Raw genomic sequence first — 18,809 nt, forward strand, 5'->3', positions numbered from 1 at the left:
TTTCTTCTAGTCAAGCACCACTGTTCATCCTGGTGCTCAAAGGCAGTCTGTGGCTCACCCTAGATTCCTTCCTCTCTCCTGGTTCCCACACATCCCTAGTTGCTTGGTTCTGCCTCCTGGATAATGTTTCCCCTTAACTCTCAGTGCCTCCTAACCATCTCTGTCTCTCAGCCTCTCTCCCTTCCACTTGACCCCCACAGGGGTACCAGAGTGACCACAATAAACCAGCAACTCCCACCACCACTCACACTCAGGCTTCTCATTGGCACCTCATAACCGACGGACTGAGCTGCTTTTCATCAGAGAGAAAACTTTACTGTCTGGCTCATTTTTCTAGCCTCTTTTCGTATACACTTACACATGCAGACACATCATATGTTCTCTCCTATCACACTTTACATTTCAGGGATTCAGAATTTTTCTGGTTTCCCCAAAAGCTGTACTCTGCCCCCAGAAGCCTTCATGTGTCCTGCTGTCTCCAGTTACTTGCTCTTCCATTTGCATGGCCTGGCAGTGCTCTGCTCTCCTGCAAAGCTCTGCCTGGCCTGGCTTGGTGCAGCACCCACATCTGCTCAGTGACAGGAGGGTGACTCTGCATATTTCCTCTGGGCTGTGAGCGCCTGGAGAAGGAGAAGGAATTGACTTTCTTTCACCTGCTTAGCATGGTGCCTGACAAGATTTTCAGTAGGTGCCTACTAAGTAATTAGTGGATGCACAAGTAACACACTTATCAGCTGAAGAATGTTGGGACTAGTGCCTGTGACATGCAATGAATAGGCCAATTTATAAATCACATGCCACTCTTTACATCACTGGTTGTAAGGCTGACTCCCCACCTCTGCCTTACACTTAAACCTTCACTGGTCGGCATCCAGGCATCATTGCTTGGTACCTCTATAACTGTGGGAGTTTTAGGTAATTTCTCAGTCCCCAGACAAGACTACTCTGAGGATTAAATGAAATAAGGACACTTAAGTGCCATGTAGTGCCTGGCACAGGGACGTTTCCATGCAGCATGTTGGTTGCTTTCTTTCTATTGAGAGTCACATTCAAACCTGCGTTAGGAGAGAATGGAAAAAGCAGACCCCGTTCTCGTCGATGCACTTGCACACACACACTCTTCAGGATGAGGAAAGCAATCCCTCTCCACCACCCTCTGCAGAGGGTCCATCTTCTGAGCCTGTTGCTTGAATTTTACCAGAATTAAGCACCCACCCTATCATCATTATACAGGAGTCCCCCATTATCCTCAGGGGATATGTTCCAAGATCTGCAATGGATGCCTAAAACCACAAATAGTACTGAACCCTATATATATATACCCTTTTTTCCTATACATACATACCTATGATAAAGTTTAATTTATAAATTGGCTACAGTAAGAGATTAACAATAACTAATAAAATAGAACGATTATGACAACATACTATAATAAAAGTTACGTGAATGTGGTCTCTGTCTCACCCATTTAATATTTTCAAACCACAGTTGACCGTAGGTAACTGAAACCAAGGACGGCAAAACTGCAGATAAGGGGAACTATGGTATCTTTTCCCCTGACTTTGTCTTTTTTTCCTAATTAACTTACCACACTTGTTAAGTATCTCTTCTCTTTTATAGCTAAACTCATTATTTGAAAACTTTGCCCCTCTTCCTTATTTCTAAAACCAAATTCCTATTCTAGAATATATGCTGGAAAATATGGCTTTATTGGAATATTTGTATTCCTTTTATGAAATACAATGTCTTTTTTGGAATATGATGTAAATAAATGTTAAAATGCTAATTTTTTTTAAAGAACATTTTTATATGAGCATAGTACTTTCACACAAACTAAAACTAAAATTTCTTTATCTAGTCTATCTATAACTTTTGAAAATGTTGACACAGCTAAGAAGAAACTCCCTGTTCATATTTTAGATGGTCTGACCCTGAGCTACAAGGTATGTTCTGAATCTCTTTGTAAGAACATTGTTTTCTATTAAAACCTGCAAGTAATAGGTTACTTTCTCCTCTAATTTTCTGTTTTGTTCTCATAGGTCCCATGGCCTGTGGACATTGTTATAAGTTTGGAATGTCAAAAAATTTATAATCAGGTGTTCCTTCTCTTATTGCAAATAAAGTGGGCAAAATATAGTCTGGATGTTTTACTCTTTGGTGGTAAGATTTGTTTTCAAGAGATAAATCACAATTTTATTTTAGCCCTGAGAAAAAGAGGTGGTGATCTTTGCTCATTTTTTAATGTATACTCAAGTGCCCAAATGGTATGTATTTGTAGCAGCGGTTTTACAGACATCAGAATTAACTTCCCTGAATGAAATACCAGGAAATTATACTACATTCAATCTGAAATACAATAACTTGATTAGGAATTTATCCAGAAAAAATATTCTTCATAGATTATGCAAAAATTTTTAATAACAAGTTAACGGGACTTTGCATTTACATTTTAATCACAGTGATAATGAAAGTGACACAGGGAACTTTTCACTGCTTCACCTTCCAGACACCCTGGAGGTGGGTCCCTGCTGCACACCCGGCAGAGTGCTCTTTGTGGGGTTGACTGTGCTGTGTGCGTTTGGGGTTTGAGTACATGCTCTTCCCACCCACTCTGCTCTTTCAACCTTTTACAGAACTGGCTAGTACTGCTGAAAAACCACAACTTAAAGAAGAAGTTTTATGTGAGCAAGACACAGCTGCTCAGTTTGGACCACAAAAGGAACCAGTGAGACAGCAGATTCATCGTATGTTCCTCTTGAGAGTGAAGCTCATGCACTTTGTGAACAGCTTGCACAACTACATTATGACCAGGGTTCGTGTCTGTGTGTCTGCCTCAGTTCTGTCCCCTTGTATACAGCTATTCATAGAGAATTATTTGTGATATATTTATAAATACAAAGGAGCCCACAAAATACTTCTAGACTATAAATATGAAAATAGCACACATAAAAAATTTGATCATAAAATAACATGGCAGCAGGGGGAATTTTTTTTAAATATTCCAGAGCATGTGTGTCCAGAGACTGCTGCCCCGCCTGTCCAGTGACCCCTTGGGACAGGCACACCCAGAGCTCCTCTTTTCGAATTGCCTTCAGAATTTGCTGCATAGTTCTTTAAATTTCGTTAGTGGTGACACAGCTGTCCCTGGAAAATGACACCAATTTTTAGTAACAGCCAGAATCCATCAGGCTGGTGTAGTATGTAAGGAGGAAGATACAGCCTGATTATATACTTTTTTCCTCAAAAACAAGAAGTAACTCATTACAAAGTAAATGAAACTGCTTTTCATATACATCCTAGAATGAGATCTAGAGGAAGTCTGGAAGAGGAGTTCAGATATTTGAACAGTAGCAGTATTTTTGGAGGATAGTACTCATTTGTGGTTTAAAGCTTGCTTAAAAAACCTCATTTGTAGTCATTCTGGTATATAAGTTCTAAAACCACCTCCTTTGGGTGAAGTGAGCCTTCGAAGCCTTTGTTTTAGATAGGGTGCATATGGCAGAAGAGCTCTCTGATTCCCGTGATTTAGTGGGCTTCAGAGGGCCAGCCCTAAGCCTTTAATTGTTGAGAATAAATGGTAGGAGTTTAAGTATTTGCTTAATTTGTTTTTTGTTTTCTATTTAAAATATATCTATGCTCCTTTAAAAGAAAGACCAGTATACAAACAGTGGAACTCACGAAAATGTATACATTCAATTTAACTGATAATTGTTTTTAAAAAGTCAATGTATTTTCTATACAGTTTGATATATTTGCCCCTCCCTCCCAGGAACAGTCTGCTAGTCCAAAGTGAGGCATTTATTCACTGTGAAGGGTGTGTCCTAAAGGACTGGCCCCACCATCATTCTAGATAAGAACGTCAACCTTTAAAGAAGGTACTTTATAAACTCTACAGATGTGATTATTGAAGGAGGAATTTGAGAGGAGTAGAAGAGGTTGGTAAAAAGTTTTGTGTCTGGCATACAAGTCCTCAAAGTAGTCTGCTGATCTGCTGATTTAACTTCATCTTTCTCTTCCAAGATTCTTCACAGTACGGGGCTGGAGTTTCAACATCAAGTTGAGGAAGCCAAGGATTTAGATCAGTTGATTAAAATTCACTATAGATATTTGTCAACCATCCATGATCGATGTTTGCTGAGAGAAAAGGTACATGAGATGTCACCTGCAGACTTGGCCACCAAGGCAGGAGTGAAGCTGGCCAAGGGAAGTTGTCCCGCTGCTTTGGAATTTTATACTTATTAAGCTTCTTTTCTGCAGAATATTCTTTAAGGAAGAACCAGATCAAATGAAGTTATAAGTGTGTGCCATATTATCAGAAATTATACCTGAAAGAAACAGTTGAGAACTGTACTGTGACAGTCTTCACTCACTCTGCACTGCACTTGGATTCAGTTGGAAAATTGTATCTGTAGCTGTGGAGTAATAGTGCTTTAGTCAGGAAGCATGTCCAGCTTTGTGTGAATTCAGGGGATTAAATCATTTTTACAGCCACTGGACTGACTTGCTCTATTTCAGTGGTGAATTTAAATGGCCATCCCAGGATGTGGTAGCTTACTCTATTTGTCAGACTCTGCTACTACTGCTACCTCTATCACAGGTGCAGTAGATGTGTGGACCAATTCCAAGTGCACTCTATTCAGAGCCTCGAAACCTTCCTTATGATGTAGGAGGCAGTCATTGTACTGATGACAGTTTTCTGTGACTCATTTAAATTATGTAAAAGTGTTGGTGTCAGTGTCCAAGCATAGTTACAGAGCCAGTGTTCTCTCTGTGGCTTTGCTCTCCAGGTCAGCTTTGTGAAGGAAGCCATCATGAAGGTGTTGAACTTGGCTCTCATGTTTGCAGAGGGCTGGCAGGCGGGCCTGGGGGCTTGGCAGTAAGTATGTGGCCTGTGGAACCTCTGTGCTATGACTGTTTTGCCTTACCTTTTAACTGGCTTCATCTAGGAGCTTTTTTTTCCCTCTAGGCCATACGTCACATATACTTGTATTTAGGGAAAGAATTGAATAATCGAATTTGTTCACCTAAACTAGGCCACATCAAGAATTGTGCAATTCTTTTATGAGTGGTAAAACAATAAAAACTGACGTCTTTTAATTAGGACAAGCAAATATTCTTAGATTACATGCATGTTTTGTTTTATAGATTTTGTTAAGTTTTTGTTATGAACACCTTCAAACATACACAGAGGTAGAGAAAACAGCAGACAAACCCCAGGTACCCATCACCCCTCTTCAGCAGTTACCAGCAGCAGTTCTCATCTTTGTTCACCAACCACACCCACTTACTTGCTGAATTATTTTACAACAAATTCTCTACATCATGGTAGATTATAGTCCAAAGTTGTACTTTACTTTCAGAGTGTTTATTATTCATACCTGCCACATAGAAAGGCAGGTGCCCTGCAGTCAGACGACAGGTGAGGAGGAACTTCCTCTTCGATCTAGAGCACCATCCTCTACTCTTAGCTTCAGTGTACAGCTCAGTAGTTTGTCCCTGTCTTGTTTATAAAATTAATGCAATGATAATGCTGCCATTACTTCCCTGAAATAAAAGTGCAAGCGAGCCTGGATGACCTGGTTGTTGCGATACTAGTCAGTGTTACTGAGGAGGTAAGAGTTCACTATAGTGCTAATTTAATTAAAAATCTTAACCTGTGCCTATATCAAAATATTCTGAATGAAGAAACTAAGATAGTAGGTAAAATTCATAATTGCAGGGATGTAAACAGATTTCTTACTTGCTTTTTGCTGTCTCAAAGTGTGTAAAGTATATTTCTCTTTCCATGTCACTGGAGGGTGAAGGAGAAAATAATAATACTGCTGCATATGCTTTGCTGAAATTGAACTGCTTCAGTTTCTTCAACATGTAACTTGTAAGAAAAAAGCAGGTTGGGGCCGGCCCGGTGGCGCAGCAGTTAAGTTCGCACGTTCCGCTTCTCAGCGGCCCGGGGTTCGCTGGTTCGGATCCGGGGTGCGGACATGGCACCGCTTGGCACACCATGCTGTGGGTAGGCATCCCACATATAAAGTAGAGAAAGATGGGCACGGATGTTAGCTCAGGGCCAGGCTTCATCAACAAAAAGAGGAGGACTGTCAGTAGTTAGCTGAGAGCTAATCTTCCTCAAAAAAAAAAAAAAAAAAAAAAGCAGGGAGTGAGGAGGACTTAAGTATAAGAACCATCGCAATTTATGGAAATTAATTGATCCTGATTCAAACTTAAAGCAGAAAAGTGAAAAATTGCAAAAGCAATGTGAAATTTGACCACTGATTATTTGATGATATAAAAAATCATTGTTAAATATTTTTAAGCAGATGGTATTGTAGCTTTGTTTTAAAAAGAGTCTTTATCTTTAATATATCCACACTGAAGTATTTATGACTGAAATGCTGTGATGTCTCAAATTGCTTCTCATTGTGATGGGGCTGGGGTGTATGTAGGACTGCCTGGGGCTGCATGACTGCTCGTCTTGAGTGTGGGCATGTGAAAGTCCACTGAGTAGTTCTCTCCTATATATGTCTGATTTCCCATAGTAAAAAGTTTTATAATAATTTTAAAATTTGCGATTTCATATCTTTAACGTGTTCTTTATTTCTAAAAGAAGATATGCTTATGAAAAGTAAAAACACAGGCCTGTCAAATGGAAAAGGGAATATCCCCAGTCATCCTAGCTCCAGGACTCAGTGCCATCCTGAAACAGAAGTTTTATATCCTGCTGAGCGTTTCCTTCAGATGCTTGGAAAGTTTTTATTTTAAAGTAAAGCAGGAAATTTTATATTTTATTTTATAATCTTTAGACTTAGGATTCTAAATAATTAAACTGAAGTACATTTAACATTACTCCAAAGGTATTTTGTAGCCTACCTATTGACCTCTTATGCACTTCTTAAACTGAAATTTACCTTCTTTCCTAGAATGGAATCTATAGAGAAAATGGAGTCTGATTTTAAAAACTGCCATATGTTTCTTGTAACCATTTTAAACAAAGCCGTCTGTAGAGGATCCTTTCCCCATCGTGAGTACACCATGTTAAAATATTACAGTTTTTATATTTTCTTGTATCTAAGTCTGTGTGTTATAGTTTTGGTACTGACCTCATGAAGATTAGAATTTTTCACCATTGCAAACCTGGAAGGTCCCTCAGCAGTTGTGCCATGCTTTGAACTGTTTTTTGAGAATAGCAATGGAACAAATGAATGTCAGATGTAAGACACTGAGACTAACGGTCTTGCTGTCTGGCGTGTCATTTGTTACAGCAGTGGTTCTAGAACTGTTACTGAATAAAGCAGATGGTAGAACAGGTTTTGGTTGACCTTTACTATCATGTATAACCTTTGTAACTATTCCCTTTCCAAAGATAGAAGGGTTTTTTTAGCAACTTAGAAACTTCCAAGGCTGCCTTTTGCACAAGGAAACGCAGGCCTGACAGTTTAGAACACAGTATGTGAAGCAGGCAGCGTCTGGGGTGCGTCACAGGGAGAAAAGAGCTATTTAATCTGCAAAAACAAAGAGCTAAATAGTATCTCTTTGCACGACTTTTTTTTGGAAAAGTATGCAGGGTTAATCTTTTCCCTATTTCTGCATATTCAAATTGTAATATATTCATTAAGAGCTAAACGTTTTTTAAAATGTTGTTAGAAATGTGTTAGAGGAAACATGGATGCATTTGTCCATTGTTGCTTTGGGTGATTCTTATGCAAGTAGATTCCATTCGTAGGTTAGAACATGGCATTTTGTGATGAACTGACCCATATGGTTTTATGACATATGAGACAAATGTGATTTGTTCAGTGAAACGCACAAACTTTTTGTTTTCAAAATTAAAATGATCTGAAATAGAAATAAATCTTACTTTTTGAATTTTTACTTAGTAAAGTTTATCATCTTGATTATACATTAAAAATAATCAATATTTTAATTAAAAATAGAAAAGTCTTTAAATACTTTCAGTTTTGAATTTATTAAAGCCTTATTCAGATGTTTTAAACCATTTTTTTTTTCCAACCTTATTTCTATTTTTCCCACAGTGGAATCTCTAGCACTGTCACTCATGGCTGGCATGGAACAGAGTTAAATGTCTTCAATGTAATAAATATCTCAGATTTAATCTTCATACATATGCATTTCCACCACATGCAGTTGAGAAGGAGCAATCTTTATTTTGGTTCATTTTAAAAATTGTTGTCTACTGTCTAGACAAGTAGATTTGTAGGTCTTTTCTCTGGAGATTATTGGATAGTATATAGGATTATGTGTATAAAATTGTATCAATAATGCAAAGTGTATATAGGCTGTTTACACTTACATTTCCTACTTTAAGCTCTAGATTTATGGTATTGATAATGTGAATTGTATCATTTTTGAAAATGTAATTATTAATATGAAAAATAAAGTACTTTAGTTAAATTCTTTAGTTCTCTTTTTACTTGGCCACAGAAGTTTTTTATGTAGAGTTTTACATACTGTCTTCCCTAAAGGTTGTCTTAGATTTGGTTGTCTCAAAAATGTATTTTTATGTGCCCGGGAAGTTCCAAAATGGAAAATAACTTTAATCAATATCAATAAATGTAAAAGCCAACTTCACTTAGGGCCATCTGTTGGTACATGCTTATTATTTGACATTTCTGAGCAATTTTTGTGAACAAGTTATATCTTAAATAAAATCATGCTTACCATTCAATTTTTCCACATTTTCTTTGTATGCTTCTTGGCATGTCTCCAGCACTTATGACTCAGCACTGTATTTACTACTTATTTTTAAAGAACAACTTCTGAACTCAAGGTAGCCTCAGAACTGAGCACCAGGCCTTCTCGCCCTCAGACCCAATCTCAATCATTTTGCTGCATTAGCATTTCCTGCATTCAGATGGCAAAGTCTGCGAACAAACCCTCCTGGGAACCAGCCCAGATCTGGGGCTTTACTCTGAAGTCTTGGAAGAAATTCACCAAGGAGGCCTTCAAATGCCAGGAGATGAACAGCTACTTCCAGGTCTCAAGAAAATATTTTTTTGTTTTGCTAGCCCTGAGATAACATTTCTTGCCAATCTTGCTCTTTTTGCTTGAGGAAGATTCGCCCTAAACTAACGTCTGTGCCAGTCTTCCTCTATTTTGTATGTAGGTCACCACCACAGCATGGCCCCCAACAAGTGGTGTAGGTCTGCACCCAGGAACTGAACCCGAGCCACGTAAGTGGAGCATGCCAAACTTAACCACTAGGCCATGGGACAAGCCCCAGTGTTTCCAAACCTAGGATAGAAGGTAAGTTTATTTATAGGATGTTTAGGAAAGGAAATATTTTCATTTTTAAAATGAGTATTTGCAATTAGTTGTTATCTCAACTGATTTTATACTGTATCTATATTTGACCCTTTCTCATGATGTTAAGAGTTTCCAAGGGGAGATTAGCAAGTTTTAATTGGAAGAAGAATAGACTTGACAAACTGTTACCAGTTGTTTTCTTTGGGAAGCAGCCTCCAAGATGGAGTTAGACGTGCAGAGTGCCCAGTAAAAAGAAGGGAAAGGGAGCCTGACTGGCCAGAGAGAAAAGCTGGCCTACAGTACAGGTCAGTGGAATCAGCTCATCAGGTTGTCCTGCACTGGGCTGAGATGATGGGCTTCCATACCCCACCTTGATCAGTCGTTGGTTGTGGGTCCTTGGGAAGAGCATGACCTCTGTAGCTGAGGCCAGTCCAGAAGCAGGTAGAGCTGAAGGCTGTCCACTGGCAGTACTCAGGAGTTGGGCAGCAACTCCTTGAAGAGGGATCTGAGTAGCACATCATGTCAACTACACACAAGTGATTTTTGAATCTTCTAAATGCAAGGACTTACTTTTACACTAAATATAACTAAGAGCTGTTCCTTAACTAGTTTATGTGGAAAAGTTAATGCTATGGTGTGCATTAAATTGCCTTTTCTTAGGTGTGGAATAGATTGGATCTGTTCCACTTAATTTTTCTTATGGTTCTGTTTGGACTTTAAAAACATCTTACGGCTTTCCAGTTGGGCATGTAAGGAGCTTGGAAGTCATCACTCCCATTCTCAAAGTAAGAAAAAAGCTGAGCAAACTGAAAATAACAACTCTTCTTAGATCCATTAGAGAATTGAGGTCCCAGGGCAAACTGCTGCCTCCAAAATTGGAGAGAGGAGCAGAACAGAGAATCACATTCCACCATAGCAGAAGCAAAAACTCTGCAGGAGCCAGTACCAAGCTAAGGAGACTTAAACCACAATTGACAAATTGCCAGAGGCTCATTGTGGACAAGATTGACAGTTAAAATCTCCAAGGAACCCAGTCTTGGGAGGTAGGACAAACTTTTGTGAGTTTTAGGAACACTACCAGGTTCTCACAGTGAAGATTAGAGGAAAATCTTCTTGTGATTCTGGCAGGAGGAAGGGGAAAGTATTCATTTTGCAATATGCCCTGAGAGTTCTGTTCTTAGCAAGGCCTGAGTCAAGGGCCAAACCAACCCAGGGAAAGGGAAATGCCCAACTCCAGGTCCTTCTAGCCTTCCTGTTTTACCTAAGTGTGTGTGTGTGTGGAGGGGGGAGATAGCAGAAGGACTTGTGAAGGTCAAGACTGGGGCACAGGCTCACTAAAAGACTGAGACCTAATCATTGGACTGTGAAATGCTTTCCCTCCCCCCTCACCTCACAACATCAATAGGGCTCCTGTATAACAACAGGAATACTTGTGAAAGAACTGCAAGCTAGAACCCTATTTAAAAAGTCTCTAGGGAAACCCAGTGACAACAGGAGACTAAAACCAGGACACCAGATGAGATTTTAGCCTCTCACACTTGCAGCTTTAGCAAATGCTAAGCAGTCTAACTACTACCCAGATAAATCTAAAGCATCGCACTAAAGGCCTATTTGCCTCAGTTCCTTTTACCCAGTGCATCATGTCCAATTTTTAACAAAAAATTACGTAGCATACAAAAAAACAATTTGAAGAGACAGAGAAAGCATCAACCAGACTCAGTTTTGGCAGAGATGTTGAAATTATCAGATAGGGAATATAAAACAACTATGATTAATATGCTAAGAGCTCTAGTGGAAAAGGTAGACACCATGAAAGAACAGATGGTAATGTAAGCAAAGAGATGGAAACTCAGGAAGGACATGGTCGAACTAAACATGAACTAGATCAAATTGACATTTATAAATTCCTTCAACAGAATACACCTCAAGCTTACAGAACATTCACCAAGATAGGCCACATTTTTGGCCATAAAACACACCTTAACAAGTTTTTAAAAATAGAAATCATACAAAGTATGCACTCAGACCACTGTTAATAAAATGCAATTATATGAAAAATATTAACATAAATGATTTGCTGAAATCAAGGCAAAAAATGAATGACCTGAAGATTTGAAGTTATCAATTGTTTATTTTATTACCCCAGCATTACTTGCCCATCAACAGAACTCAACATGTAATATAAATAAAGTTAGTCTTTCATATTTTGCTCACTTTAAATTTTGTTATTATGAAGACATAATACTTTAATAGTTTAACTTGATAGTTAATTTAAATCTAGACACCCAAGTATATGGGTCTGTTGCTCCAGGCTTAGTTTCACCTGGATTGGCAAGTATCTTCAGGATAAAAGTTGCTTCCACTCCACCTCTTTGCTTCTATCAAGTTCTTGCTTTATTTTAGTTGTGGAATGATAATTCCTTACTAGTTTGTCAGCTGTCCTTAAGATTTTAAGATTCCTAAAACATTTTAACCAGCACGTTTAGTTTTCATTGAAAAGTCTGTTCAAAAAATCTAGCCTGCCAATAACCAAAACAAGTTCCCATTTAAAGTAAATTAATTACTCCAGAAACAAGCCTCCCAAATATGGTAGCAATAAATAAGCCATGTGACTAGGCACCTTTGTGCTGTAACTTTGTTTATATAAGTTTTTTTTTCACTCCACATATTATCATAAAAATTTTAAGAACTAGATGAGAACTTTGAAATTATCCCATACAACATCCCGTAAAAAAAATTCTAAAGAAAGGTCCTCCCCACTCCAAGATTTTTTTTTTTAACCTCCCATTATTTCCTTTAGGAATTTTAAGTTTTCATTTTTTACATTTAAATATTTGTTCCATCGAGAATTTATCCTGATGTAAAGTGTAAAACCAACTTGGCAGTTATCTTCTAGATGAACTGATCCAGAAAAGCCTCCTTGAGTAGGTAACATTTGAAAGTCATGTCATGGCAGTCATGTAAAAGTTTGGGAGAAGGCATGCCAGGAAGGGGAAGTGGAAGGAACGAGCTTGACTTGTCTAGGACAAAGCAGCAAGACCAGTGTGGCTGGAGCATTGAGAACAAAGGGCATGTTAGGAGACAAGGTTAGAGAGGTAGGTGGGGTTGTGTCATGCTGATGGATCAAATGGGATTGAGAGAGGGGAATCCAGGAGGAGTCCTGGGACACGAAGCTGGTGCCACAGATAGGGCTAAGACAGAGTGTGCTACTCAGGGCAGTGGCCTTCCAAGTGGAGTTTATATACCCTTGGGATACATGAAGACTCTCTGCATGTTATATGGGCATTAAAAGTTTGAAGGAATTTCTATATTAATCCTAGAATTAGGATTCAGTAGTGATATGGTTGGCCTGGGCTAACATCTATAAAATTAAAAAACAAAGACATTTTCTGATAGGAAGTAATCTGACTTGGCTAATTGATTTGACAATGAGAACTGGTTTTGTCAATTACATTAAACATGGGGACATTTACCATAAATTGCCTAAGTAACGTGTAGCTTTGAGAATTTAATGAAGACATATTTAAAGCATTTGTGTGATAAACCAGTAGAGCAGAAATTGTGTCCTTTGCAAAGTTTTAGGATATAAAGAACAAATAGATGTCAAGTTTAAACTGTCTGATGGGATACAAATTTCTAAAATTTTTATTTAGGAGACAAAGTGTTTGAAGACCATTGAGTTAGAGCATAGGCTCAGCTTCTGTAACAAAGACCAAAACTCATTTCCATGAAGAAAATGGAGTGATACTTAGAGCGGCTGGCCCAGTGGCATAGTGATTAAGTTCGTTCACTCCACTTTGCCCACCCAGGGTCTACAGGTTCGGATCCCTGGTGCAGACCTACGCACTGCTCATTAAGCCATGCTGTGGTGGCATCCCACATACAAAATAGACGAAGTTTGGCACAGATGTTAGCTCAGGGACAATGTTCCTCAAGCAAAACGAGGAAGATTGGCAACAAATGTTAGCTCAGGACCAGTCTTCCTCACCAAAAAATAAAAAAAAAAATACAATATAACTCCCATAATAGTGCAGAGGTCAGAGGGTGGCTCAGGGTGGATGAGTGGCTCTGCACCATGAGGTTGTTCAGGATGCAGTTCCCTTCTAGTTTGTTATTCTGCCGTTGCCCTTGTTTGCACAGTCAAAGCTGGGTGGTGGCACCCTGTCCTTCCAGCCCATGAGAGGGAGGAAGAAAGGTAGCAGAGGGTTAACTTTCTCACACACTTAATTGCAAGTAGGCTGAGAATTTAGTTAAGGTTCCTAGAGTTCCAGCCTTTTTCAAATACTGAGATATAATTTACCCATGCTTATTCACTTTTATCAGAGATTTATTTGAGACTGCATCTAAAATCTCTATCAGAAAATGCCATACTTTCACTTTGGCTTAGGATGTAAAGGACACTAAAGACCTTCACTAGTTTACAAGAAAAAACAAGGCAAAATAAAATGTGTACTTTTCTATGGGATTTGGACAGACAATCTATACAGAAACTTGAACTTAATTCCAGAGAGACACAAGCCCTTCCTAAGAGAGTGAAGAGCTGTGCAACTTCCATACTCAGAGGGTTGAGTGGTGAAGGCATGGGTTGGCAGTTGGACTTGGTTGCCATAGATGGAGAGAATATACAGAGATGAGAAGAAATCAGTTGATTACAGTTGAGCCTCTGACAAGTAATATGGTCTTGTAGGATGGATTGGAATGTGAAAACTGAAAATGCAAAATCACTTGTCCCAAGAACTTTTCCCCCTAGTCCTGCCCAAGTTTTCCTGAGAAGGTGGCAGTAGGTACAAAACTGGGAGTGCAGTCCTGTGCATTCGCACTGTGATTGGATTCTGGAGCCCTATCAAAGCTAAATCCAAAGGTGAACCCCCCCTAGTTCAAATACAAGATTAAAAAGGTAGTGATATTGGAGTATAGAGAGTGAGAGTCACAGATGAATTCAATACAATTAAAGCTGAGGCCCAGCTGCAATTCAGTTCAAATCTAGGAGGAATCAGGAATTCCTTCCAGTCACCAAATACAGGATTCATATTCTGACAGTCTAATTCCCATGTGCGTATTTTTCCCCCACACCAAGCAATTCTTCAACACTAACTGGGTGTCCTACAATTCACCTCAATTCTGACACTACCTGCAGATAGTGTCACATCCCACAGGTTAAGGGCTCAGTCCCACAAGACTGTCCCCCTCCCACTTCAAACACCAATTGCAAGTCCAGGTTGTCACTTGTGCTTCTGATTGACAGGCTATAAATCAGAGGTTCCAATAACCCCTTCCTTGGGTTTGATTAACTTGCTAGAGCAGCTCACAGAGCTCAGAGAAATATTTTACTTACTAGACTACCAATTTATTAAGGATATAGCTGTGGAACATCCAGAAGGAAGAGATGTATAGGGCAGGGTATGGGGAAAGGGCCCAGAGTTTCCATGCCCTCTCTTGGTGTGCCACCCACCCAGCACCTCCATGTGTTCACAAACTCAAAAATTCTCTGAACCCTGTCTTTTAGGTTTTTATGGAGGCTTCGTTACATAGACATGTTGATTAAATCACTGGGTAATGGTGATTGAACTTAATCTCCAACCCCTCTCCCCTGCCCAGAGGTGGGGGGTTGGACCACCCTGTAATCACATGTTTAGTTCTTCTGGTGACCAATCCCCATCCTTAGGTTACCTAGGGACTTTCCAAAAGTCACCTGATTAACATAAAGGCATATTTATTGCTCTCATCACAGTAAATCTCAAAGGTTTTAGGAGCTCTGAGCCATAAATGGAGAAGAAGAAATATGTATTTCTTGTTATAAATCACAATATCACAAGGACAGATTTGCATTCCTAGGGAAATAAAAGAAAGCAATATTATACTACAGTGTCAGCATCATGACAGAGTGAGTTGTCCCCATAGTCTCTCCCCACTAAGATACAACCAAAGGACATTCATTAATCAACAGAGGATACCCACACAGCACAATAGGATGTTTGAGAGGTCCTCACAGCCATACGTCTAAATGTGGGGGTGCTGGATGCCAGGCAAGCAGTGAGAGGAGGTGAGCAGATCTCCTCTCCCACCCCAGCAACAGCAGTCTAGGTTGTGGGTCCACACACAGCAGCTGAGCTGGCACACAACTCTAAGAGGAGGCAGAGGAAAAGGAGTCCTCCATGTGACCACTTTCACTTTGAGAGTTGCATCTCAGCCCACAGGAACTCCACACCAAAGCATCTCAGCCACTGCATGGGCACACCACCAAGCCCAGCAACCCAGGCAGGCCGCCAGTGAGTGCAGAGTGGGCTCAAAAATGTGAAAGAAAGTTCCCCTCCCATTGCTTCCCACCTGGCACAGCAGCTGGGCCTATGGGCCAGGGCAGCAGATTCACACCAGAGTGCCAGCACCTGCATATATGACCCACCAAGTACCAGCGGCAAGCAAATGCAGACAAGCCCTATTGGCAAAACTTCCAGTGGGTGGGCACAACTTCCAGCAGATGCAGCAGGTTCAGAAATCACAGCTCCCGCCACCCTGAGTGGTGGTAGGTGGAATAGGTGACATACTATGCACCAGCAAGGTCTGCTTCCTCAGACGTCATAAAGAAATACATTAACACTCCAGAAGAGAAGGAAAATGACAAGTTTCCAGGAACAAATCCTGAAGTCACAGGAATTTATAATCTAAATGATAGAGAACTCAAACTAGTTATCATAAAGAAACTCAACAAGTTACAAGAAAACTCACAAAGACAGTTCAGTGAACTCACAAATAAAATTAATGAGCAGAAGGAATTCTTCACTAAAGAGATTGAAACTCTAAAAAACACCAAACAAAAGTGTGGGAAATGAAGGACACAATGAGTGAGAGAGGAAAAAAAAAGTCTAGAAACCTTAAAAAGAAGAGTTGATTATGGAGTACAGAATTAGTAATTTAGAGGACAGAAATATAGAAATGCTTCAGGTGGAGGAGGAGAGAGAAGTAAGACTAAAAAAAATGAAGAAATTCTCCAAGAAATGTCCAACTTAATTAGGAAATGCAACATAAGGATTATAAGTATTCAAAAGGGAGATAGATATAGATATTCCAGAGGGATAAAGGAGCAGACAGCTTGTTTAAACAAATAGTAGCTGAGAACTTCCCAAACCTGGAGAAGGAACTGGAATTACAAGTAAGTGAAGCCAATAGAACTCCTAATTACATCAATGTGAAAGACCTTCTCCAAGACCTATTTTAGTAAAACTGGCAAAAGTCAATGACAAAGAAAAAATATTAAGGGCAGCAAGGCAGAAGAGAGTAATCTACAAAGGAATCCCTCTCAGGCTTTCAGCAGACTTCTCAGCAGAGACTTTAAAGACTAGGAGAGAGTGGAATAATATATTCAAAATACTGAATTTCGAAAACTTTCAGCCAAGAATACTCTATCCAGCAAAAATATCCTTCAGATATCATGGAGAAATAAAAACTTTCCCTGATAAACAAAAGCTGAGGGAGTTCATCGCCACAAGACCCACCCTACAAGAAATGAACAAGAATGCCCAGACTCCTGAAACAAAAAGGAAAAGGTTTACAAAACGTTGAACAAAGGTAAATAGACAAAATCAGGAAATGGCAGCTCTCTATTAGAACAAGTTAGCAAACAAAGGCACAGGGAAGGAAAGCATCAAAAATAACTATAAACACTTCATTTTAATCACAAAATCACAACACAAAATGGAATAATTTGTGACAACAATAACTTAGGGAAGAGGAAAGGGATGGAACTTACTTAGGATAATGGAGACAAAAGGCTATCAAAATGGAATAGCTCATTTGCAAGATGTTTTATACAAACCTCATAGTAACCACTAAACAAAAAATCAGAACAGAGACACAACTGATAAACAGAGAAAAAACTGAGAAAACCATCATAGAAAATCACCAACCGAAATGGCAGTCAGAAATACACAGGAAGAGAAACATTGGAAATATAGAGCAACTGTGAAACAAGAGATAAAATGGCAGTATTAAGCCCTCATGTATCAATAATCACTCTAAATGTAAATGGATTGAATTCTCCAATCAAAAGACATAGAGTGGCTGGATGGATTGAAAAACAAGACCCAACAATATGCTGCCTCCAGGAAACATCTCAGCTCCAATGACAAACAGGCTCAGAGTGAAGAGATGGAAGATGATACTGCAAGCAAATGGTAAGCAAAAGAAAGCAGGTATTGCCATACTTATATTGGACAAAGTGGACTTTGAGACATAAAAGTGTGCTTGAGGACAGTCTGGGTCTTGTGGAGAGTCATGAAGCATGGTGGGACAGTTGGAAAGCTGATTTGCACTGAATTGTGGAGGGCTTTGGGTATCATGTAATGTGTCTTTTATGACCCATTACGTTGCAAGTAACAGAAGCCAACTGTATTATCTATTGTGGCAAAACAAATGATCCCAAACTTAGTGTTTTAAAACGACATTTATTATCTCATAGCTTCTGTGAGTCAGGGATTTGGCTTTGGCTTAACTGGGTGCCCCTGGCTTAATCAAAGTGTCAGCCAGGGCTGCAGTGACCTCATGGCTTGACAGAGAGATTGTGCCTCCACACTCACTAACATAAGCCTTGGCAGGTCTCATTGGCCAGAGATGTCCGTTCCTTGCCATGTGAGCCTCTCTTCAGGGCTGCTCACATCATGGCAACTGGATTCCCTCAGGGCAAGTGTTGAGAGAGAGGCCCAAGATGTAAGCCTCAGTCTTCGTATAACCTATTATTGGAATGACATCCTATTACTTCTGCTGTAGTCTATTCATTAGAAGTGAATCCCTAAATCCAGCTCACACTCAAGGGGAGGGGCTTACATAAGGGAATGGATACCAGGAATCGGGGATATGAGAATGTCTTAGAGGCTATCTACCACAATCTGCCCTCTGGCCTCCCAATCATTCATGTTACTCAAAATACATGCAGTGCCCCCTCCCAAGGCTCCCAAAAGGTGTATCCCATTGCAGCATCAGTTCAGAGTTGAGAATCTGATCATCTAAATCAAGCTCAGGTGCTCATGGGGCACCTCGGACTAGTTACTTAAGTACAGCACACCACTCAGGTTCCTTTTTCTGAACATAGGTGAAACTACAGAGACAAGCAACCTACCCTACACACACTTAACATGTAATGATGGGACAAGCATAACATAATTGTCAGGGTCATTCTTGTTCAGAAGGGGGAGGGGGTGGGAGGCAGATTCATAACATACATAACATACAGAATTCAGGCAATTCTGTAATCTGGCTGACCAAATGTGGAAGTTCCTCGACTAGGTCTGAAAGCCTGGGAATAATTTCCCAAAGCTCTTAGTTCTTCCCTCTGGTCTTTTGGCGCTGCACTCATCATCCTTCCTGTTTCCTAAAAGGTGCATGTCTTCAGTTGAGTTGTTTTCTTGGTGTGCCTCCTGGCAATAGAATTTTGGGGGTCCAAAGCCCTTTGTCATTCATACAGTCTCTGTCCCTTTCAGTCCAAGCTGGCAGTTCTTCTGGTGACATAATACTATTAAAAACTCCATGGGTCTTGCATGAATCTTTTCAGGTTCACT

The 18,809-nt window shown here is 39.7% G+C and overlaps 1 protein-coding gene across 1 annotated transcript in view; it reads left to right on the forward strand.

Moving 5' to 3' along the window:
* Positions 1-8,674, forward strand: part of LOC124235157 (gamma-tubulin complex component 5-like) — a 44,945-nt gene extending 36,271 nt beyond the window's left edge. The window contains exons 12-18 of the mRNA XM_046652766.1: positions 1,859-1,943; positions 2,040-2,160; positions 2,634-2,812; positions 4,021-4,146; positions 4,788-4,876; positions 6,915-7,015; positions 8,028-8,674. Coding sequence (XP_046508722.1) covers positions 1,859-1,943; positions 2,040-2,160; positions 2,634-2,812; positions 4,021-4,146; positions 4,788-4,876; positions 6,915-7,015; positions 8,028-8,074 — 748 coding nt within the window. The 3' untranslated portion in view covers positions 8,075-8,674. The remainder of the gene's footprint in view (positions 1-1,858; positions 1,944-2,039; positions 2,161-2,633; positions 2,813-4,020; positions 4,147-4,787; positions 4,877-6,914; positions 7,016-8,027) is intronic.
* The last annotated feature ends 10,135 nt before the right edge of the window (positions 8,675-18,809 follow it).

The sequence above is a fragment of the Equus quagga genome, chromosome 2 (genome assembly GCF_021613505.1).
Source record: "Equus quagga isolate Etosha38 chromosome 2, UCLA_HA_Equagga_1.0, whole genome shotgun sequence".
Taxonomy (NCBI): domain Eukaryota; kingdom Metazoa; phylum Chordata; class Mammalia; order Perissodactyla; family Equidae; genus Equus; species Equus quagga.